This window comes from Delphinus delphis, chromosome 1 (genome assembly GCF_949987515.2).
Source record: "Delphinus delphis chromosome 1, mDelDel1.2, whole genome shotgun sequence".
Classification (NCBI taxonomy): domain Eukaryota; kingdom Metazoa; phylum Chordata; class Mammalia; order Artiodactyla; family Delphinidae; genus Delphinus; species Delphinus delphis.
Genome location: NC_082683.1, coordinates 22,517,646 through 22,542,985, shown reverse-complemented (window position 1 = coordinate 22,542,985; position 25,340 = coordinate 22,517,646). Strand labels below are relative to the sequence as shown.

General features: G+C 38.0%; 1 protein-coding gene across 34 annotated transcripts in view; it reads right to left on the bottom strand.

The window, feature by feature from the left end:
• EPB41 (erythrocyte membrane protein band 4.1) overlaps positions 1–25,340 on the bottom strand; it is a 204,351-nt gene that overhangs the window by 26,317 nt on the left and 152,694 nt on the right. For 8 of the 34 annotated variants that reach the window (XM_060017586.1, XM_060017563.1, XM_060017578.1 and 5 more), the window contains one exon: positions 546–674. In XM_060017586.1, the coding sequence (XP_059873569.1) occupies positions 546–674 (129 nt within the window). Of the gene's footprint in view, positions 1–545; positions 675–1,893; positions 2,344–18,453; positions 23,243–23,626; positions 23,678–25,340 lie in introns of those variants that run through there. The other 26 variants (XM_060017470.1, XM_060017495.1, XM_060017486.1 and 23 more) reach the window with 9 other exon arrangements.

The following is a 25,340-nucleotide window of genomic DNA, read 5'->3' as shown; positions in this document are numbered from 1 at the left end:
AAGCCTGTGCGGCCACAACTACTGAGCCTGCACTCTAGAGCCCGCGAGCCACAACTACTGAGCCCACGTGCTACAACTACTGAAGCCCACACGCCTAGAGCCCGTGCTCCGCAATGAGAGAGGCCACCGCAATGAGAGGCCCGCGCACCACGGCAAGGAGGGGCCCCTGTTCACCACAACTATAGAGGGCCCGCGCACAGCAATGAAGACCCAACACAGCCAAAAATAAATTAATTAATTAAATACATTTTTAAAAAAGCTGGGACCTGAACTCAGGTTTGTTTGACCCAAAGCCCATGTTATCAACCATTACACTAGTCTGCCTTCCCTAACTGAATTGGGTGGATATAAGCAATCAGATCCAAGATAATGTTGCTTTTGAAAAAGTATTTTGGGACATCTTGAGATCAGTAATCTCTTCTGAAAAGAACTGCCCCAGAAAAGCCTAGCATTATTTGCAGGAAGTGATTAGCAACCCTGTGAAGAAAGGTTATTTATCATGTTTACTGTAGTCTTTGGTTCTGAAACATCAAAGTGTGTCCTACCTGGGCAGCCTCATAAGTGATGGTCTTGGTCTCAGTGTGGACTATAGGGACGTCTTTGGTTGGAATTTCACTTTTCACAGCATTGGCAGTGTCTGAGATGGTGACGGTCTGAGTCTTCACCAGGGGAGGCTGTGAAGCAGTAAAGAAACAGAGTTACCGGAGTCTTCCGAAGGCTGTGGAGAACTAACCTTCTGACATTGAGCTGATCAAAGTGATTGCTCTAATCAAGCAAAGGGCTAGCTCAATCTCTGCCCAAGACTTGGACACTATTCCAAAGTAGCCCTGACAAGGTGTCAAATCATGAAAGATATTAAAGAACAGCATTACGATAATCACTTTCATATGCTTAATGGAAAGCTATGATATCAGACAGTTACGATTGGTGATACAAAACACTTCAGACTGACCTTCAGAATTTGAATATAAAACTACTTGCCAAATAGCACTCACTTTTGTTTGTCCTTGTGACTGTACCATCAAAATTAAGAAAATCAGCCACATTTCCTCCTCTATGTACAAATGGTACAGGAAATAGCAGTGGCTCGGAACACATTACCCTGGAATTCATTAACTTCTTTCAAATCAATGTCAGACATTCACTTTGGAGTTATTGAAAAGAAACAGTATTTGGAAAACTGGAGAGAAAATAATCAGTTCTACCACCACCTGGTGATTAATCTCAGAATTTCAGAAGAATGAACATGAGCGAAATACCAAAGGTTTCTTGTCCATCAGCTCACCTTCCCCAAGACTATAAATCACCCTAAAACTACCATTTGATTGTGGTAAAGTTAATTACGGCCATCCACCTTAGCATAGGAGATTAGTACCTACAATCATGGAAGCTCCCGTGAGCGGGGTCAGTGGGAGTGGTGGGCTGCGCTATGTGGCTGCAATATACAAAAAATTATTTGGGGCCTGACTCCTTATTTAAAAAGTCAGTTACCCCTTGTAATTAAGAGTATTTGAATTTTTTGAGCAGGGTCTCAGAACACTGAGGGCTCCTCATCACAGAAGTCTCAGAAATTCACCTCTTTACACAGCCCATACTTGAGCAAGGAAAAGAGGAACATACTTACACCAGCTTCATAAAGATAAACAGCTGGAGTTTACCCCCAAGAGTTTTGTTAAGTCAACAGGGGAGAGAGCATTTCTAGCCTTGGTGTTAGTGACTCTGAATAAATTTCTTTGTAGTAATCAAGGACTTCAATTATATTCTGTGATTTTGAAAAAAAGCCAAGAGGCTACTACCCTCACCACTGCCACCACCACCACCTCCTCCACAGAATAGATTCTGGCCCTCTCCCAAAGTGAGTCATTAGATCTGCACGACTGAATCAGTTACTACCTGGAAACTTCGAATGAGGGTGGGGAACTGGTTACCCACACGAGAGTCAAGAAATGATCCATTTTGCTCTCCAACAGGCTCTCCTGGTATAACATGTTCTTCACTACTCTCTGCTTTTTTTTCAGCAAGTTGCAGCTGAGAGGAAGCTGGTGATATTGAGGACTTTAAGGCACTGGCCTCTTCCTCCACTCCTACACATTCCCCACTTGGACCTCTCGACATTTCCTTAATATCAAGATAGCCAGTTGCCCCCTGCTCCTTCTCTTCCGTCTCCTTGCTGCTTATGGAGAGGGAGCCAAAGTCAAAGTTTTGTGGAGACTCCAACGGGGTAGTCATTTGGCTCTTACTAGGAGTTATTGAATGCTTGGGGCCCTCCCATTCAGAGTCAGAGTTGGTAGATGGCCCCTTGGTCATGGCAGCCACCTCCTGTGTGCGAATGCCATTTATATTCTACAAATGAATGAACACATACAAAAGCAAGATTAGGAATTCGTGGGGAATACAGTGAACTCTGAGAATCAACAATGATTTCTAAGAGGCCTCAAAAATATTAATACTGGGCTTCCCTGGCGGTACAGTGGTTGAGAGTCCGCCTGCCGATGCAGGGGACGCGGTTTAATGCCCCGGTCCGGGAAGATCCCGCATGCCGCCGAGCGGCTGGGCCCGTGAGCCATGGCCGCTGAGCCTGCGCATCCGGAGCCTGTGCTCTGCAACGGGAGAGGCCACAACAGTGAGAGGCCCGCGTACGGCAAAAAAAAAAAAAAAAAAAAAAAAATTAATACTAATATAAACCAAGAATCTTAACTCCTGAGGTGGTCAAAAGGAAGAATTACTGTTCACTAAACATGTCAGCAGCTTAAGTGATTCCAACCTCATTTTGGTCATATTTCTACAACATGGTTAATCTGAGAAACGATTTCGATGTGCCTCACAAGCACTTCATATTACAAGCACTTCGTATTACTATGGTGTTCTCTGTATAACACATATTCCTAAATACCTAACTCATTACTATGCACAGGACACAATGCAATTTATGAGTAAATAAAACATATTCTTGAGGAGTCTGATCAGATTGAAAAATATTCCACATATCTCCAAGCCATATGTATCATCATGCTGGCCCATAATGGAGAAGCTAAAATCTAGACTTTGGTTGGCAGAGATATGGAAATTGAGTACATCCAGCACAGACTTAATCCAATCATCGTCAAAGAATTAACTATAATATCAAAAATAGTGAAACATTTCTTTGTAAACAGAATAAATGCAACTGAGCAGCTGAGAAGTATTTCTCCACAGATGAATGACATATCTCCAACCCCTAAGAGAAATAAATCCTGGAAACACAGAGTTCCCTCCTGGGCTAAATGCTTCACATCACAGGGAAAATAGATCTAAAATAAGAACTTTCAAGAGAATGTGGAGAGAAGATAACATCACAGTAGACCTACTCCTAAAGTTTAAAGAAAGGTGCTGTAGGTGGAAGAAAAGTAGGAATTCACACTATTAGGAAAAGAATAGGAACCATTTGAGAAATGAACAATCTAATAGAAGCCAAATGTCAGGAAAATCTGCATGTGCTCACCAGAGGGCTGTACATAAGCCACTTAGGTCTGAAATTTTGGTAAGATCAATTTACCATATTACATTCTTGCCATAAAGGAACTTAGCAGAAAAGGACTCTTTTCAAAAGGTGTTCCTGGAGTAGATGACGTACGCTTGGAGCAGCCTGCACATTTCAGTGCTCACATCACACTACACATAGTGTACTTCTTAAAAAATCGCTGCTGCTCCTTAAGTTGTAAAACAGCCTACATTTTGATGAATATAAACCAGTGGCCAAGAAAGGTAAGAAAAGATGCACTGCGCTCAAGAACTCCAGGCCAGCCTTACTGCTAGAAACAGTCAACTCAAGAGCATCTCAAAGTGGTACAAGTTGAACTCACATTAGGCAGGTCTTTCACTGACTGATCATGAATATTACTTAGCACATGAAAAGGTGGAATTGAGAGATGACAAGAGAAACTGTCTCTGTCTGCAGATGTATCAGAGATACATAAACTACTCTTGCTAAGGGTATATGAATTTCCTTGTGTTTAAAATGAAAGTGATACTTGGTTTGGCTCACAGGGTTCTGAAGATCAAATACAATAATATATATGAAAGCATGTAAATTCTGTAACTGTCAATTACCATTAGATTCACTTAATTCAATCAACATTACCTGAGCACCTATAATAGGCTAGGGCCTGGAGGGCACTAGAATGAGTTTGTTGTTATGTTATTAACACACTGTACTACTTTCTAGGGCACTTATCTCACCATTTCTTTTGAGTCAGACAAGCTGCTATGGAGCTGCCCAAAAATAGACCAGCTGGTAATAAACAAACAGGCTTTCTCAAATTGCTATATGCTAGCTCTAGCGCTGCGAATAGCATATCCCCACCCACTCACATGGAGAGGCACTTCATGGCTTCTCCAAATAATTCTGCCACAAATGAGAAGGCTGATTAATAACCAGGGGAATACCTAAGATAATCAAGTAAGAGCCAATTTTATACCAGTCTGCTCAAGTGATAAGTAGTGGTCTGTCATCAAGAAGCCATTTGTGAATTAAACGTTGCTTAGGCCAGCACCACCTGGCCCAAAGTTGCCTACTGCTGAGTAAAATTAGATAGATCAATCATGTTTTTCAAAGCAGGAACAGACAAGACCAGGGTAAAAGCTGTAGCCACAGTAATATCTATTCAGCAAATATTTACTGATCACCTAATATGTATTAGTCACTGGAAATGAAAGGAAAACTGATAACAGTTGGGTTGGATTACCACTTAGAACACTCCCACATATGGTCAAATCAGCCGCTCCAGTTGGCTCTGTTGTCCAGATCTCTTGGACAACACAGCCAACTACTTACTGGACACTCTCCCAGGCATATGGAACACAATATGCCCCAAACTAAACTCATCTATTCCACTCTAATATCTCCCTTATCTGTCTACTCTTCTCTATTCCCACACTTACTATCTTCATTCAGGCTCTAACAGTGCCTCACCCCACTTACTACTAATGCCCTAAACAATTTTTCTTCTTTTCTTTCTTCCTTCCTTCTTTCTCACCTCAAACCTTCCCTGAACACATCCTATATTCTGTCGTGAAAATATTTATTTCTAAAATGAAACATTGAAAATTCCATTTTTCAGGTTAAAATCCTTCAGTGGTTCTTCATTGCCTTCTGGATAAAGTTCAGGTCCTTTATTAAGACATAGAAAATACTTTAAAATATGACTCCTACCTCTCTCTCCAGCTTCACCTTGCTGTAACTTCACATACATCCTCCTCTCCATGAATTCAAGACAATTTGCAGTTCCTAGAACAGAGCATGCTTTCTTTTGTCCCCGTGCCTTTGTCAATATCGTATTGTTCCTTCTGCCTGCAAGTCCATACTCAGCTCGGGTCAGTTCTTCTAGAAGTTTCCCCCAACTGCCTAAAGTATATTTAGATACCATGCCTCTTTTGTTCCCGTTGTACCCTGTCATTATTGGTTTACTCATCTGTCTTTTCCATTAGACTGATAAGAACTTGCTATGTTTCTTAGCTCTGTTAATCTCTCTTGCACAGTTTTTGGCACGTAATAGATGTTCAGTAAAAACTTGTTGAAATTATACCAAATAAATCCAGGAACCCTAAGAACTGCTTTGACTTGTGCTATTCAAAAATTAAAAAGGCTTGGGACTTCCCTGGTGGTGCAGTGGTTAAGAATCCGCCTGCCAATATAGGGGACAGGGGGGTTTGAGCCCTGGTACGGGAAGATCCCACATGCTGCAGAGCAACTAAGCCCGTGCGCCACAACAACTGAGCCTGCGCTCTAGAGTCTGTGAGCCACAACTACTGAGCCCGTGTGCCACAACTACTGAAGCCTGCGTGCCTAGAGCCCATGCTCCGCAACAAGAGAAGACATCGCAATGAGAAGCTCACACACTGCAATGAAGAGTTAGCTCCCGCTCGCTGCAACTAGAGAAAGCCCACATGCGTCAACGAAGACCCAAGGCAGCCAAAAATAAAAAATTAAGTAATTTAATTAATTAAAAAAAAAAACCCAGAGATGCTCTTTCAAAAAAAAAAAATTGAAAAGGCTTGTTTACAAAGAACATAAGAAGCGGCCCACTTGACCAGACCAGCATTCTGGTCCAGCATTCTATCTCCTACATCAGTAAAATAAGAGGAAAACTAACATTATTGCATGTTCACTGTGTGACAGTCACTCTAACATGTTTTCTTATTTAATTTTTCACAACCTCACTATGAGGTAGTCACTATCTCTATTTTATAGATGAAGAAACGGAGAGGGTAAGCAAGTCAGACCTAGGAAGTGATGAAACTAGGGTTTAAACTAAGGTCGGTGTTTGATTCAAAAGCCCATTTCTTCCCATGGCAAAAGAAAGTATCTCAAGTAGGCCCAAAGGACATGTCCTATTATGTTCAAAAGAATATACACTAAACCTGACTATTCTTTTGGGAAGCACAAAGTTGTCCAAAGTCCTTAGCAGAGTCTGGTTTTAGTGGCCGATACCATACTTTGAAATATAAGGAGAAGGCTGTAAAGCCAGAAGAAAAGATTGGGTCAAAAAGAAGATCTAAAATCCCCATGACATAAGACACCCACGATTTGGCATCTAACGTGAGTGAGGAATTTTAACTGACAGTGCTGTGCCTTTGGCTATGACCATCAGCATGGACCACTGGATTATATAAGATTCTGCACAGCTGCATATATCAAACTGGCCTGGAAAATTTAAAGGGATCTTCTCAAGGATATGAATAAATATATGACTGCGTCTGCACCACCCACAGTGACAGATAAAATTGAGATCTGATGTGTTGCTTGTCTGGCCTGATGCAGGATCTATAAGAAGGATGCTACAATACAAAGACCAGTTGCCTGTATAAAGTACCACAAGGCTGTCTAGTTGGTTTCAAGAATATGAGAAGGGGGACTTCCCTGGCGGCGTAGTGGTTAAGAATCTGCCTGCCAATTCAGCGGACACGGGTTCGATCCCTGGTCTGGGAAGATCCCACATGCCGTGGAGCAACTAAGCCCGTGCATCACAACTACTGAGCCTGTGCTCTAGAGCCCGTGAGCTACAACTACTGAGCCCGTGCGCCACATTCTCATTGTAATGAGAAGCCCGTGCACCGCAACAAAAGAGTAGCCCCCGCTCGCCACAACTAGAGAAAGCCTGTGCTCAGCAACGAAGACCCAAGGCAGCCAAAAATTAATTAATTAGTTAATTATTTAATAAAAGAATATGAGAAGGAAGAATGTTAGACCAATATTTAAGTGAGCAGGAACATTATTTGATTGAAAATTCTCAATTTTACTTAAAACGTCAATGGTTCCTGCTAAGTATGATAATTCAGAAATCAAGAGATTTTTTTTTCCCCCTAAAGGCTTTCTCTTGAAAATGACTTATTCAAATGGATTATGTCACAGGATCATCAAATCCTGAGTATGTATGTGACTTTGTGAGTTATAAATAACCTCTCCCTTGACTTAGGGATTACAGATATTAAGAGCAGGATATGGGTGTTTTATAGGTATTTTGCTGCTACTCCATTAAATGCAATCCAGAGTCTTTCGTTTTAGGTTATTTTTGAAGGAAGGGATTTATATATTTGAAGAGACTATTGAGAGAAGTACAGTTATGCTGACAAGACTCTCTTATCCTATAAGCAACACAATGAAAATAAATCCTGAAAATCTTTCTAAAATTTTGCTACATAAGCAAGAGCCATATAAGTTTTTTTCTGGAGGGCCTATGTGGTAATTTTCCCCACACACATTTTGTCCTTGTTCCTTGCTTAATGAAGTCCAATTTTACCTTTAGATGGCAATAGGAAAACAATTCCTTTCTCTGTTAAAAAAAAAAAAGAAAAGGAACCTGCTATTGTCTCATTTTAGCTTCCTATACATTAAAATCCTGGGTAGGCAGTTAAGGACCAAATGAAGAACAGCAGCTTTTTCCCTGCCAACCTTGTCATATGATTTCAGGGTCATACTTTCATTTCAGGACCATGATTAGATTGTTGGAATAAGGGAAGAAGGCAAAAATGCTAACTTCAAAGACTAAATCCCCCTCTTAATAATATATGCTATGTTTTATTTCTTACCAATTTAAAAATTATATTTTCCAATGTGTGTAATTATATACATGAAAAAGATGTCAAGGTATACTAAAATATCAGTAGGGGTAGGACTGCAAATAATTTGATTTCTTTCTTTGTGTTTTTCTGTATTTCCCAACCTTTTTAAAATGAATATGCATTACCTTTGTAATAAAAATGCTATTAAATAATTTTTCTTATGCAGGCTTTTACACGGGTTTCCTAATGAAGTGGTCTGTAAAACGCAAAGAGTCTGGTAAACAATTTATGAAGGAAGTGCTGATAAATCCTTAATATACTCCAAGCCTTTGAAAACAGTTAAAAATAAACCTTAATGGTTTCCTAAATGAAAAAGTAGTTAATAGAAAGAATGATAAGAAATGTCAGTAACTGGTAAGTAGTATAAAAATTCTCTTTTATATGGAGAATGTAATATAAAACTGTAGTAATTTAGTGAGTGGATTTTGAAAGTCAAAGTCAAGGGTGATGGACAATCTATCTGAGTGGAGAAGAAATAGCTCAAATTTAAGGTGTAGCTTCATTACATTTTGTTTAATGCTTTCTGATTTAGAAATGGCAGGGATATTCTCAGGAATATGACTAAAAATATGGTTGTATCTGTGAGTTGTCACAGAGTTTCTGTGAATTTCTTATTAGACATCTGCTTCTGAAACAGTAAAGACACTTAAGGAAAATTATCACTCTCTTGCCAAAGTCATGATAGCAACTGGGAATATAAAATATTAAAGTGTCCAAGACCCGATTTGAACATTAACTCTAGATTAGTGATATAGACTATAGATAAACACTATCATACTTCACATCAGAATGCTTTATATTCCTTGTGTGTGTGTGTGGTTTTTTGTTTGTTTGTTTTGGCTGAGTGCCCTACACCTCAGGCTGAGACCTTCTTTTACTGAAATTAAGTGTAAGACAGCAGAATGAAATGACCAAATTCAATAAAGAGTTGTTTAATTGCCACCTCAGAAGAGAATCCTCTTTTAGGTGCTTTTGAGATAAATAAAAGAAGGCAGTGATCCATTTTCCAGGGTACTTAGATTTAGCTGAATGAAGGTATTAACAATGATATGTACAGATAGCAGTTACATATATCTGCATAATAAATTTAGGGCTGTGTGGTGGTTGGGCAATGGTGGAACCCTGGGGAGAAAGCAAACTTTTATCAGAGCTGGTCAGTAAGCTTAATTACAGTGTCTTGTTATTTTTTGTGCCTTCTCAGGTATTATAACATTACACTAAACACTGGAATAAGCCAGTCAACAATGTTACTGAGTCCACCATTAGCAGAATTAGACAGCTGACAGGACAATTTTAAAAGAAGGAAGAAAATACAGTGATATCAGTTACAAAGCTAACTTCTAATGAGAGTCTTGGAATCAATATATGTTTAATATTAAGTTTTCAGGAAAACCCTTTTCCTTCATATTCTACTCAGTATTTTCAAAGATCTATTTTTAGAATATCTGTGAAAATTTTATCATCATATATATATGCATGTTTAAACAGACATTATAGACAAATTAATAAATATGGGTTTTCTTACTTGCTGAAATTATACAAGACAAATTTTAAGAGAAGGGCAATTAACATGCTAAGGTGACATTTTATTTTATCAAAATGACTAAATTGAGAAGCAGGAAACACAAATGATGACTGCAAAAGAATTTTCTTAGTTTGGCCAGACCAAAATACAAATTCTCTCACTAAATTACAGAAATATCCTGTCTTAACCCACTTTACCAGTGCCATCTTAAATAGTCTCAAACATTCCCTTCCAAATCAGCAAGAGTTTCACTTTTACATAAATATACTTAGAGGCTCGAGCACAGAAAACCAAAAATACTTTCTTTGATGAAGAACAAATAATTATTAGAATTATAAAATGTCATTTGGTTTGATGACAAGGTGTTTTTGGTTTGTTTGCTTTTGGACACCAATCTAATTTTCCTCAGACCTGGTACTTGAGGTTTGATTTAATTAATGGGAATTTGAACTATTGATCTATTTAAATATCCCCAATAAATACATAAAGGAAACAACTATTTTCTTCTAAAAAATTCAATTCTTTTTATTGAATGATTTTTAAACCAGGAACCAGATTATCCCCAAGGCCAAACAAAAGCCCTGAGACTCTCTGTCTCAACAATAGGAAAGACCTCATTTCTTACTCCCATCTTCTGGTTCCTACTGACTGAAAGATCCTATTTCAGGTTCTGGGACATTCTGTGAAACAACCTGAGGGATTTAAGGCAAGTTAAGGGCAGTCCAGTATTAATAAACCAACTCATTAGTGGTTTGGGGATCTTAGAGCACCATTGTTAATACCTAGTTTTATAAGTCATTAGAGCCTCACAAATTCCAACCCTCTCCTTAATTCACTTTCTGTAACTTTCATCACATTTTCACTTGGGGACTAAGTGACTTAGGATATAGCTGTGTCATAACAGAATATCACTGGACTGAAACATGAAAGACCTGGATTTAGCTCCAGTTCTCTCACTTAAAAACTGCTTGTTCTTAAGTAGGTCCCTGAGCCACTCTGAGACTCAATTTTATCACATAAAGCAAGAACACCACTACCGGGGCTTCCCTGGTGGCGCAGTGGTTGAGAGTCTGCCTGCCGATGCAGAGGACGCGGGTTCGTGCCCCGGTCTGGGAGGATCCCACATGCCGCGGAGCGGCTGGGCCCGTGGGCCATGGCCGCTGAGCCTGCGCGTCCGGAGCCTGTGCTCCGCAACGGGAGAGGCCACAGCAGGGAGAGGCCCGCGTACCACAAAAAAAAAAAAAGGAAAAGGAACACCACTACCTACCTGATATGGTTACTGTGAGGGTTAACTGTGCAGAGTGTTCAAACTGAGGTGCTAAGCAAATACTAGATATTATTTGTCATTATACTATATTTCTTAAAATATTACTTTTTGCAAAGAAACATGAACCAGAACCAGTCTTTATGGAAGTGTTTCTTGAGTATCCAAATTAGCCAACCCTATGGATTTAACTAAGGCTGGTCTTTCAGCTAAGCACGTTCTGAGCCAGGTTCTCATTATATTTTAGAGGACATCACCAGGTAGAACTTAGAAAAAAACTGTGATAGAAGATAAGAACTAAAATTGATACACTATGAGGATATTTAATTATTTCTGAGCCAAGATTCTCATGAATAACACTGGATAGGCCATTTTTAATAGTTTTGAGAACATTTCTGATTAGTCACAAAATTTACAATCATTTTAAAGCTTAATAGATTTATTGCTGTTTCTAAGCCCAAAGCATATCTTTTTATGCTACGACCCACAGATTCTGCTTCCAGAAATTCCTAAATTTTCTGTAAAAAGAGACTCTGAGATTTAGCATACTATCTCTATAGTCACTTTACCCAATGGAACCCTAAATCCACCACATCTATTAAACTACCATTGGTTTTCACATTCTCTTCATTCTATTTTGCCATTCAATCAAGTAAACTGAGAGTTAGGACTAACCTTGGAAATACTGCTTAACGGTATGATCAACTCTGTAATGTCACCATCATCTTTGCAATGACTCTGTGGCCTATTGAAATGCAAATACTTCAGGGAAGGTTAATACATTAAACTTCTATCAGCGTTCCTGAATGTCAGGAAAAATGGGGGTTTGGGGATTCGTTAAGCTTATATAATTAAAAAAATAAGTTTTGATAAGAAAAAAGGAGTGAGCAGAAGGTGGCAGTGGGATTAAGGGGGAGGGGTGTGCACAGACACACATACACCCACAGAGCACATTACCCTTGCTTTGCAAACCCCGTAAGAAATGCTTTGTACTGCAAATGCCCACAGAACCAGCAGGAATCGAGGTTATCTTGCTAAGCACAGAAGGAAGATACCCAGCAGAAGAGTCCAGCTCCTGGTTCTTAACTAAAGTAAACGATAAATATTACAGTCACTTAAATTATCAAGATGTATTTAAATAATACCCCCAAATGGTCTGCAACATGCAAACTAAAAAATGTAGTAGACTCCAATCCTGATAAGATCAGTTAATTGCGAGTGCTTTGTTTCCACATACTTCTCTCTAACAAAACATGGCAAGTTTATGTCTCATTAAAGAATGGCTTTAAGTGCCTTGGGGAAAAGCTCTAAAAAGCGAAACACATGTCTTTATACATTTACTATATTATCGATATTTGTAATCTTATTCCTATTTTGAAAAATTAGTAATATCGGTGTTTCCCTTGGTTATAAAATAACGCTAGCCTGGTGATTTCTTTGTTTGTTTTTTAATTTGTTAAGTTGAAACAAATGCTTTTAAAGGGGCACTTGCAATAAGAGATAAATCAGATGTGGTAATGGCTTCTTTTGTAAAAGCCATGTGTAAACAGCACATAAAGATGACAGGTCAAGCAGCAGCAGCCCATTCTTCAGCCGAAAAAGGAAACAAACGAAGAAAGGAGAACAAAAATTACCAAAAAGAAAAACATCCCCTGGCCCCTCCACCCCCAAAACCTTCATAAATAATAGTTTTGATACACTTTCGGTGGAAAACTCACGTCAACTGGCAGTTTAGAAAAGGACGTTAGAATCACAAATGCTCAAGATGGGGATAAACTAACAACAGAGTAACCACGTGGCTAGCAAAAGACGATTTTAAAATTCTATCTTTCCTCTCTAGTGTGTCATTCTTAATCATGCAATACATTTCTCTTCAGCCTAAATTTTCTCTCTTGGCTATATCTTCCCCTACATTTTTTTTTTTTTTAATAAAGTTGCTAGGCTACTGGTCCCTCCCTGGCTAGAAGTACATCCTTATAGTGCTCATTAGCTTCTCCACAAAACTTGAGTCATTTTCATTGTCCATTGCTATTCTCTGGCATATAAAAATTACATCTGGATAAAGGAGCTTACTTAGGAAGACACTGGCCTTTATTAAATTACGGTTGGTAAAATTGCCTATTGTACGAAAATCAAAATCATTCTATAATGCAGCCTTTTACAAATGCCAGCAAATGGAATTTGGCAATGACAATTATCCTTCAAACATAGTTTTCATCATTTCCTAAATAGTGCTGTTATTAGATTATCCCCAGAATAGGTGAATGTAAAAGCAAACAGCTGTAAAATCGGTGCCTGATGCAAAATTTTAACTATTAAATAATAGAAAATTTTGCCTTAACACTGCACTCACCAGCAAGGACTCCACAGATCAAATGAGTGTTCTCAAACCTGAATAGAGCTATAGAAATCAAAGTGATTGAGCATATATGAAAGGTTATACTAAACATGTCTAGGAGACCAGACGTGACCAGTCAAGTTTATTTCATTATACTAAGAAGGGTTGAGTTGAAGAGTTGAAGAGATGGAGAATGGAAAGGAAGGGGCTATAACCAGCACAAAAACTCTGATCATTTAGTATGGTACACAATTTAATACACTTGGCAAGATTTCTCAGAAGTCCCAATTCCAAAAATGATTAAAGCCACAAGCACTTAAGGAAAATATTATATCCCAATTTGATATCTAGAAAATAGCACCTTGATTCCACAGAACTATATACAACAGAAAACGATGACTAGATATTAATTAGCTGTGTCTTCTCTTCCCCAAAAATCCTATAATGAAATGGTTTTCCATGTTAACATTTTCAATAAATTCCTAAAAGGAATGTGGCTTTGGAGAAACACTACAAAATTTTGTATTACTCAGACATGGCAACAAGGTACATACTTTATGCTAGTAAACAGACCACTTCAAAATGTGGAGTGTTGGTTTTAAGTAATCACCTGGATGATACAACAGAATCTAGAAATGTGAGAGTAAGATAAGAGACAAGGTTCACCAAGGTGAAGTAAGAGATTAAGCAGTGGACCTTCTGTAAATTCCACATTATAGGAGCAGCTCTCCTCATGCCCACACATCCACACCCACTCCATCCTCACTCTTCAATATGATCAGAGAGGCATTAATAACTACTAATTTGTAGAGTGCTTCCTTTTAAAACAAAACAAAACAAAAAAAGACAAATTCAGCATATTAAAAATGCTTCTAACAGATGTGAGAATTACATGTGTTGTAGTGACTGGTTAAATGGGTTAGAAAAAAATTATTTTTAAAACTTCGTATAAATAAGTCAAATAGTTCCAAAGCTGGTTTAAAACATTAATATTCTCAGAAGTGAACGCATGTGAATAAGTCATCTCTGTTTTAGGACTGAGCATAAGACAATTACTGGGCCACACAAAAGAGTGAAAATATGGGAAAAACAAGAGAATTTTTCTAGAAAGACTGGCTGACAATATCTCTTGCTGATCTGCTGAAGCAGAGGTTCCTTCCCCCCCTTTTTTGGTAGTGGGTCTGTCTACGTGCAGCATTACTGACTCATTTCCTTAATGATTAGTAGCAACCAGAATCAGATTTGCAATAAGATTTATTCGTAATAATTTTACATATTAACAAAGCAAATAACATGAGAAAAATATCAAAGAAAGTGTTCCAAAAAGAGAAGTTCTTAGCAGATTTCTTTAGGCTTAAATATCTTGCTCAACTGCTAATGGATAAACAATTTATTCAACCGTGAATCATAGCTAAAGGATCCTAGACCGGGGGAAAGGAACATAGATTGAGGAATGTGTTAGAAAGCACCTCCCAAAGCTAATTACAGACCAAGGAACCCTCCAGAACACAACCAGTCAACTAGGGAGCAAAGACACCTCTGAAAGCATAGAATTTTATTTTATTCTGACTTCTTGGTAAATACTGCCCAAATCAGCCCTGAAGTAGGGAACTCCTCTCAGAGAAATCTTTATTTTGAAAGAGGAACCCTTCTAAAATGTTTCCCTTAGATGCCGAACCTTAAATTTATACACTATGGTGTACCAAAAATTTAGAGTGAAAATCTTCTTTACCATGTTCATTAGATATCTCTAAAACCCGGCTAAAGAGAAGGTGAATTTGGGATTTGTTTCTTTATTCCTTAGGGGGAGATAGAGGCAGACCCTTAAAAACCAAAAAGAACAAAGGGGTTAGCTGGATTTGTCGCTGAACATGTTAAGAGCACAGTTAACACAGAACAATTTGGAAGCTGACAGAGGCAGGCATGTTGTGGTGGTAAAGATATTTTAGATTATTGTTCAGGTGTACCCTGGCTGCCAGATAAATAGGAATGAGTGCCTTGTCTTTTGTTTTCCATTTCTAATCATAAACAAGACCAAAAACACTTCAACACTGAATGAAGATGTTAAGATTTTGACTACAACTTTTCGAAACAGTACAAAGGCAGAAAATCTAACTGATCAGTTCTGTCTCTCTAGACCTATGTCGGGAGTCAGCAGCCTACAGCCAGCAGCCAAATCCAGCCCTTTCTTTGCTTCTGTACGGCTATGAGCTAAGAATGGTTTTACATTTTTAAATGGTTGGGAAAGAAATAGAAAAATATTTAGTGACACATACAAATTATATGAAACTCAGATTTCAGTGTCCACAAATAAAGTTTGACTGGAACATATTCATGTTTCTTTATTTATCGTCAATGCTGCTTTCACTCTACAATGGCAACGTTGAGTACTTTTGACAGAGACTATATGCACTGCAAAGCCTAAAATATTTATTATCTGGTCCTTTACAGAAAAAGTTTGTCAACCCCTGGTCTGACATACAAAACTCTTGATACCACAAGAGTTTGATATATTTGGTGTTTTTATATCATATAAAACACAAGACAAATGTATCAAACTGGTCTCTGAAATGTATTTTAGAGAAACGCAAAATGTCAAATAACAGGTTCTCTTCATGGCATCACACTCCCAAGATGTATTTACACATATAAACAAGTACCCTGGTCTCGATAATACATTCTATAGTGAAAATAGTTGATTATTACTGTGGTAAATGGATAAGAGCTTTTAACTGAATCAAATTATAAGACATTAACAAGAGAGACTGACACCTATCATAGAAGTATACGTAGATTCTTTGAATAAACCAAGGACCATACTACAGGATTAATAGGAGAGACAGTGGCTTCCGGGCCATATATGGGTTTTTTGGGCTACCTGCATGTACTGATTGGGCACGGGGTGATTACTTTGGCACAAACTTGTGTCCTAATACAAGAGATTCTAAGTGAAAAGTTAGACTTTATCTGTTACCATGTTACTAATTATTTAATTCAATTTAACAAATATTAATTATTCATTATATATCTGAGATACAAGGGTGTCTCTGGCAAACAAAGATAGATAAAACAAGGCTTCACACCTCAGAACCTCACAGTTTTGAGGAGACAGGCAGAACTAAAAGAGATGGATTAACATTTCAAATTTTTAATATCACTTTTTCTAGTGGGGCTCTAAGTCAAAATCAGAATGTTAAACAGAAAGTAAGGTTCCATAACTGTATCATATCAAAGTGGTATAAATCAAATCATGTGAGGGCTATTATAGAGGATGTAAAGGTTAGCCAGGCTGTCAGAGAAGGCAAGCAAACTTAGAATGCAGGCTCTGGTGGTATGCTGCTTCAGGATATAATGGCAATACAATCTTGTCAACAGATTCTGGGCTACAAGAAGTTTCCAAAGCTACAAAACTATCCCACCCCCTCCCCACCAACTCCTTTATCTGAAAAACAAACAAAAAACCCCAAGTGCCTGTGTGATCTATGAAGAAGCTAGGATTTCCAGGAATTCCAAAATGTTCTTTTAGAGAGGGCAAGTCACTGGGAAGGGACATAAAACTGAATAAACCATAGGGAAGCAACCAATGGGCAACGGAGCCAGAAAGAAAAAGAGCTGATAAAACAAGAAAAGCTAGAAAAAGAAAGGAAGAAAGCAGAAGGATAACATGTTAGGAGGAAGACTGGGACAGAACTGGATATCAGATGGTAAGTTATCTGAGGGCAAGAACTGTGACTAATTGCAACGTGAGAGTTACTTTTAACTATGGTGAAGACCTTATAATGTGGAAGATAGAAAATTCTTCAGAATGCCTCCATTTAGAACCAAGAAGTGAAAGCTACAGGGAAACAGACTTTGACTTAATACATGAATGATTAATATCTAAAAATTTGGGATGTCGAAAGACATAATGTGCTATATCTTGGGAGATGTTTAATCACAGGCTGGGAGACCACTTGGTCTCTGAATCTCTAAATGATACTGTACAGAAGAATCAAGCATTGGAGGGGAGAGGAGTTGGATTGAGGGCCTATCCAATCCTAAAATTCTGATAATGCTGCCTCTTTGAAACCCATCCCTGCAATACGTTGATTGCCCTAGAGGGCAATGAATAAAGAATGGATAGAGTAACCATGTTTTTCCTTTAATTCTTATTCTCTGTGTTTTGTTGAGATAGGATTCTATACATATGGAGACTCTTCTTTAAAGAGACAGAATTAAACTGCGTCCTTTATTGATTTGGGGGACCTGAAAAGATAGTTGGGACTCTGTGCCTTCCCACCTCCTTTAATCTTTAAGATTAGATTTATTCTGTTATTTACCCCAAACAGGATTTTGACTATGATAAAGGGAAGGGCTACCCTCTAGGATATCAATCACAAAAGATTAGAAAAGCATTCCTAACGTAGATGTTTCCTCAACAATCTGTCATCTGTACATTTGGTTAGGCTATTATTAAAGTTATTTAGCTTTCAGCCTTTATTTCTGATCTGTGGGAGTAATAAACTACTCTACTTTCTCTTCTCTTTATTTTTCAAGTTCTAGTATGAAAGGAATTTCGTTTACAACATGAAATACTCCATGAATTTGTAATCACTGATCACAGCTACCCCACCCCTCTTCCTGTTCCAGCCTAACTTTATATGGCTTTCTTACTTTAACAACAACTTCTTAACCGTTTCAGGTGTCCATTCCTAAGGTCCACACCAACATGTCTCTTTTTGCATCACGTTCTGATGCAGTAAAAAGGAGATCCAAGGGCATGAGGGATAACAGCAGCAGAAGTGAGCCAAGCTTACTGATACTATTCCCAACAGTGTAGAGGAGGCAGATGGAGTTATCCCACAGATAAGAATAAGGAGTTGTCTCCATTTCTACTACCAAAATTACAAGCAACAGGGCTCATTTGAGTGCAGTGAAAAAAAGCAAAACTTCTATGTATAATAGAAACAATATAATAGTCTTCCGCAATGTGATAGAGAATGCTGTAAAAAAGTTTGGGATTTTAGGGCTTCCCTGGTGGCACAGTGGTTGAGAGTCTGCCTGCCGATGCAGGGGACACGGGTTCATGCCCCGGTCTGGGAAGATCCCACATGCCGCGGAGCGGCTGGGCCCGTGGGCCATGGCCGCTGAGCCTGCGCGTCCGGAGCCTGTGCTCCGCAACGGGAGAGGCCACAACAGTGAGAGGCCCGCGTACCACAAAAAAAAAAAAAAAAAAAAAAAAAAAAAGTTTGGGATTTTATAATTTCTATGAAGATGAACAGAAGAGAAGGAAACTTGGTAGAAAAGTTCTATATATCTTTACTATGCTCAATACTCTTGGCAAGAAAAAAGCAACATTGAGAAAGTGTCTCATATTATCTTTGAATTTTCTGTCTTCCTTTTGTAAATACATGATCACTAGGTAAAGCCTAAATATAAATTTTGATTGGTAATGCCTTCAAAAAATAACCAAACCTCTAATGTGTAGGATGTCTTATATGCTTTTCTATAGGAAATATTACAGTAGTGACTTTGGAATGTAGGAAGAAATGAATTGGCTTACATCCACAGAAATTTCAGAGTAAAACTTACAATAATATCTAATAGAAAGAAACGTACTAGGATCTAGGATGGCAACGAAATCTAGTCCACACATAATCACTAGTCTCATGTTAGTCAACAGAGTCAATATCTTCTCCCTTCAAAACTTTTACCAAAGATATAAACAAGTAGTAGAATTGACCCATGCAAACTGAATCTCCTTCATAATCCATGCATTAGCATAAGAATATGGCTAAAAGACAGGTCCAGAATATAGAGGCTGGATTTATCTTCAAGTATGGTCCACTCTAAAATACCATATGGGTAAGATGAATTGCTTAAGAGTACAAGGAATTTTTAACTTTAGTAGTTTTAAGTGTTTGGTCAAATATCAATACAGAGTAGATGGAAATCAACACAGCTATTTAATTGCTTACTTTTATTTTTAAAGATCCAGGAAGTTAATGTGTTTGTTTTTTTAATTTCCAGTCCCCAAAAGACCAAGAATTTAATGACAACCAGAGCTTCTGGTTACTGGAACATGTTACAGATTCATTCTCATGAGGAAGGTTTGTCTCTGCGTTACTAGGTGGAAATCTGGGCACCAAGTAGTTAAGTGAACTTCCCAGAGTCACCCTAGAAATGACTAATAGCAAAACCAAGGCAAAACCCCCAGACTTTTTACTGGTCTGTATTAATACCTTTAGTCCAAATTGTTTTTCACTCATCAACCTGCTGTTAAGAAGCTGAACCAGGGTAAAACCAACACACAGTTATTTGGATCTGTCTCTGGTACCAAGAATGAAATGAGATGTGAGAGGGAAACCAAGACTATTTACAGCTTTATGTTATACATATTGGCAGCAGTGAAAAATATTTTTCCTCTGATAACTGTGACGGGCATATCTTTTGAGCCTGCATTGGCCAGCTTATTAGTCCAATACGAAGTATCAGCCCTTCCCCTCTCAACCATTCTCACCCTATTAACAGAAGAAAGGGTCTCTCCTTTGATCATCAGTAAGGACCTCTGAGGGCTCCTGCTGCACTTCAGAAAACCGAAAAGTATTCTTGGCTTACGGTAGACTTTTAATGGACTTGAAATAACTCCAATACAAAGAGAAACAAAACTCAAGGGGACGTTTACAATAATAATTAATAAAATGCTACGTACATGGATGAAAACTGGAACTATAATCTGAAACAGTTATAAAAGTATCAACAAAATCCTAAGATTATTTCCTTTTTAGTTTCTTGAAAAAAATTCAGAAGAATCTAACCAATGCCATAGTTCTGTTATTTCATAAGGAAAGCTCTCATATCTCTATTTCACAGATAAAGGGGAGTACTGAGGTTGATCACTTTCTGTGTTAAAGAATGGTTCTGCAGGGCTTCCCTGGTGGCGCAGTGGTTGGGAGTCCGCCTACCGATGCAGGGGACGTGGGTTCAGTGCCCCGGTCCAGGAGGATCCCACGTGCCGCGGAGCGGCTGCGCCCGTGGCCCATGGCCGCTGAGCCTGTGCGTCCGGAGCCTGGGCTCCGCGACGGGAGAGGCCACAGCAGTGAGAGGCCCGCGTACCGCAAAAAACAAAACAAAAACAAAAACAAACAAACAAAAAGAATGGTTCTGCAATATTTCAGGTTAATTGGAGGTCTCTTTTTTCTTATTATGAGTGCATCAATAAATATGCTTAATTACAAAATATTTCTTATAAACAGACATAGCCTGTGACATGAAAGATATACTCATACAAGATTTTAAATTTTAACCTGCTTCTCACTTCTTTCCCATCTTTTTGGATAGCCTATAATAACAGAGTAGCAGTTTTCAGGAAATACCAGAGAATTATTTCTACATGTCTCCAGAGAAGATAGAATAATAATAGTGGGTGTTGAAGGACAAAAGATTCTTGGCTTTAGGGTTCTCTTTTTTTGCTCTAAGACACCGTCATCTTAAAAACAAAAAGTCTTGTTTAGAAGTTACATCAGCTGGAAGTGTTGAGAAGTAAAGTGCAATAATCTCAATTTGATAACTCTATGAACTCAGCTTTCAAAACAAATATTTGAGACAACATTAACCAAATCATCCATATTGGTACATTCAAGTGCCATAGAAAGCAAGCCACATGCAAGATTTCATTAATAGTGAGGGGAAAAAAAAAACAGGTTAGGTATCCGAGTTGTGTTGTGAAGAGAGAGCACACGCATATTTACTTCAGGTAAGCCTTAAAAATCAACATGCAAACAGAAGACACATACTTGTCACGACAGAACCTTAGCTCACAAGGCCATCAATGAAAAACAATTGATTTCAACACACATGTAAGAATAAACAAGTCCAAAGTCTATCAGAAAAACAAAATATATCGATATCTATTTTAAGCTTATCATAATGGCTAAATATTGCTTCTAGCAATATAATTACTTAACTCATAAAGAAGTAACACAGTATTTTAATTCAGAGAAGGGTATGTTTATGTACAGACCTTGAAGAAATTTGTTATTCCAGGACTTTTAAAGATGGGCAGAGTAGTCTGGAAAATTCAGCCCTGGCTGGAGGCTAAAGGGCACCAGCACCATTTTCCTTAAACCATCAACATTATACTTGTGAAAAATGCATTTAACCTTTGCAGATCTCTTCTATACACCAGGCAGGATAAAGTTGTTTGTCCCTGTACGTCTCAGAAATACACATAAGAAGGCCACAGAAGTCAAAAGCCCTTTTCCACAAAAGGCCTTTGTATATATTGGTTTGATATATCAAGAAAAGGAGTGGTTATAGATTCACAGATTAAAATGTATCATTTTAAGGCTTTTGAAAGGTTAGCAACTTGAACTTTTTTCTTAAACTACAGAGCCCATGCCCCACAAATAGCTATCGAAGATTAGGAAAATATTCCATCAAATGTTTCTACAGGATATCCTGCTTTCTGTGAAACACTGGAGAGGAGTACATAGCAACAGTGAACAATAAGAACATGCAGGATAAAAGAGTTAAAGCTTTTGGGGAAAGTACCAACCTGCCATATGCTTAAATCAGATTTGCCTAAACTTGTTAAACTTTGGTGAGGAAAACTGGCTTGAGCAATGCATTGCTACTCCTTTGTACCCCATGATATATATTCTACGAAGAGTAACATTTTATTGACAGAAAAATGATCACAGGCTCTCCCCTAGGACAGTGAACTACCAAGATCAGAGGGCATCACACAGGAGATAACACAGTAGAAGCGAACAACAAAGTTCAATGGTTTTAGTCTTGACATTTCAGATGAGCACCCTGTTTTCCGATCACAGAAAGACCAACCACCAGACAGCCAATGCAAGAACCACGAGAAAAGACATCACAAAAGGAATACGAGGAGATGAAAAAGTACTAGAGTAGAGGTGGCACTTTTTGAGAAACTTGTGATCCTCAGGGATTGGAATAGAAACCTTGGGAAGAATTTCTTCATTTTCTTGCTGGGGCAAGGCGCTTTCAGTAGATCTCTCTTGCCTCTTAATTTTCTCTTCATCCTGCACTAACAGAGCACGTTCCTGTGTCTGCTTTCACGGTAGAAGATCAAGAAAGACAGAGAAAGATGAACAAAATGACAGATGGAAAATGCTCAAAAATGATACTTGGGGATGTGCAAAGGATTTGGGAAGATCTTTTGGACACTGTATTTTACTTTACTTTGGCAATTATACTGGCAAAGTTTCTATAACACAGTAGGGTACTCAATAGGTAATTGAATGAATGAATGAAGAGTAGAAGTCCTCAAAGTTCAAGGAATCACTGGACTTCCTTAGTTATAGTATTTATTCCTCCTTTAAGGATATTCACACAAATTTTCGGTCATTTTTCATTGCTTTGGTGCTGCCAATTTTCCTTAGATCAATTGGGCAAAGCCAATAATGAAGCATTCTTCTTGCCATCAGAAAAGTTACTTTTATTACAAATAGAATGGCAGAATATAAAATGTTATCCTCATATCTCTTCATATGGACTTAGAAAACTGCAAGAGTTCATTCAGTATGGCAATTAGCTTTTGCTCAAGGGAATAAAAATCCTAATCCTATACATTTCTAAGACTGCAAAAGAAAAACGAAAGTATAAAAGTTTATATGAGCCTCCAAGGTCTATCAGAAAAAAAAACCCAAAAACCATAAACCAAACTCCCACAAATCTCAACAATTACAAACTCCCTCCCCCTTTCAGAATCATGATTTAAAATAATAATAATGACCATCATGAAGGTTTATACAACACATTAAGCAAATGGTTTTGATACTTTTAAGGAAAATTATTTTTTTCCAATTGTCCAATTGAGAAATTTTTCTCCCCTGGCAATTTCTGTACTCTGCCATCCAGTCAAGACAGATGTTTTCTATGAAAGGAAAAACTTGGCTCTAAGTTCTCTTAGTTGAGCCAGCCTTCTCTGATCTGTTTGGAAGTTCAACACTGGTTCTTTGCACACCCCTAAGTGATACGTATCAGGGAGAAAGTAGCTGGGGGACTGGTCAGCAAAAAAAAGGAAAAAAGGAAAAGAAAGGATGCAAAATTATAATGATTTTTAAAAGAAAATAAGGGGGAGAAGAAAGACAACATAAAAAGAATAGGGTACAATTAAATTCGTTTTTCTCTCCGAATACATATTTATATCTTCATGCAGCTTTTCAACCAGCCATGCGCCGAAATAAGCAAATTGAAAGCTGCAAAATGCAGCAGCGAAAATGTTATGTGTTAGGTCAAAAGGCGGTGAGTGTGAATTTACCAGTATAGCCAAAAGAAAAAAAAAATCACTGAGCAGCTGCTGTTCAGTTCTGGGGGAATTATCTGCTTAGTGCCATGACAAGAGCAAATTCTGATTGAGAAGCACAAGTCATAACAGCAGCATTACCTCTGGCCCACCAACCTTTCTTTCCGAGGGAAGGACAGAGGTTTTCTTCACCTGGTCATACACAAATTATATAAAATTCAGTTGCCTTGCAATGTAACAACAATGCTGTCAAAGGTGGAAGAGGTATCCCCAGAGAACAAAAATATTGTCCTAATTATTAAAGAAAAAGTAAGATATGCCAGGAAGTAGAATTATCCTATATAAAAGGTTATCACAATATAGTTCTTACTTATTGCATTATTCATTTAGAGGGGTAGTATCATAACCCTAGAGCTAAAGTACTTCCTATTGATCTAATTTAATTTATAAAAGTCATTTCTTTAAAGTCCACAGAATGAAACAGCCATTCCCAAAACTAGCCCTAAGATCGTTTCTGAAGGGTTTCTATTAAGACACAAAATATTTTCTGGAAATGGAGACTGGTTCAAATTTACCAAACCTCATCCAAGAGGGTACTAAGTTACTTCTCCAAAGTAGCTGAGTATCTTTTATTACTTGCACAGAATCAAAAAGAAAACTTCTAGAAAATATGCAGTTATGGTTTGTAGATAGGGTTAGCCAGGCGTGGCAGCAACAAGTGCTTTATCAGGGAGCCATAGACTTATAGAAAGCAGTCACTGACTCAGTTCAGGGTATATGCTCCAGATTTGGGATACAGAACTAATGTCCACTTAGACCAGAGAGTGGAGGCTGAGAGGACAGTGAATAAGAACAACTGCATCCTATCAACCCTGGTGACTCTCTCTCCCTGCCCATCATTCAGGAATTCTCCAGCCTTCTTGGTGAAGCTGGTTCAACTCTATTTGGAGAACTGTTAGCCAATTTTAATCACATTTTGAAAAATATATAATGTATCCTTTGTGAACCAACTTTTATTATCTTCTCCAGTTCCAGAAACTAACAGTAAGTTGGATAGTTTACCATGAACTCTGAATATAAAAACAAATTTTAAAAAAACTATTAAGACATCACTTTACCTTTCTTAACTAGAATTGTTATTGTTTTGGGAGGAAACAAGCATATAATTTTAAAATCATTACACTCACTCACTGAGTCACTGTGACTAGTTAGATACATACTTAACCTGTATAGGGTAAAGGTTAAGTAAAGAATTTTTGAATATGTGCTCAAGGTAACTTTTAAGATATTCTCATTACACAGATTCAGGTGTAGGATCTCTAAAATGGGTAATGACAACAATTATAGAAAACGAACAGCCTCTAAAAGGTATCTCTTCCTCTAATTGTGACTATCTTATAAAACAGTGTATTAAAAGCTCGATGTTACTCATAAAGATAAAATAAATCATCAATAGTTCTTCTAAGACTGAAATACAATCATTAATACTTGGTATTCTGCATTCTCTGGCTGAGGTCTCCTTGGTTTATTATATAATTGTGGTCAACCATTCCAGACATTTCTAAGTTGTGCAAACGTTCAAAGTTTTTTAAAAATGCCTATCCCGTTCCAAATTTTGACCTTACTAAATTTAGTAAACTCTCTGGTCCCTGAAGTCACAGTTTGAACATAAAGTTCCACTGGCTTATGGTCAATTTGTAAACATACACTAGGCAGAAGCATGCAGCTGCAGAGACAGTTCTCAGGGCCCAGTCATCGACTGGTAGCTCCAAATGGCCCCCATAATTGGACTGAGTAGTCTACATGACTTAAAACAAGTGTTTGATGATGAATGCTTTAAAGCTGGAATGAATTG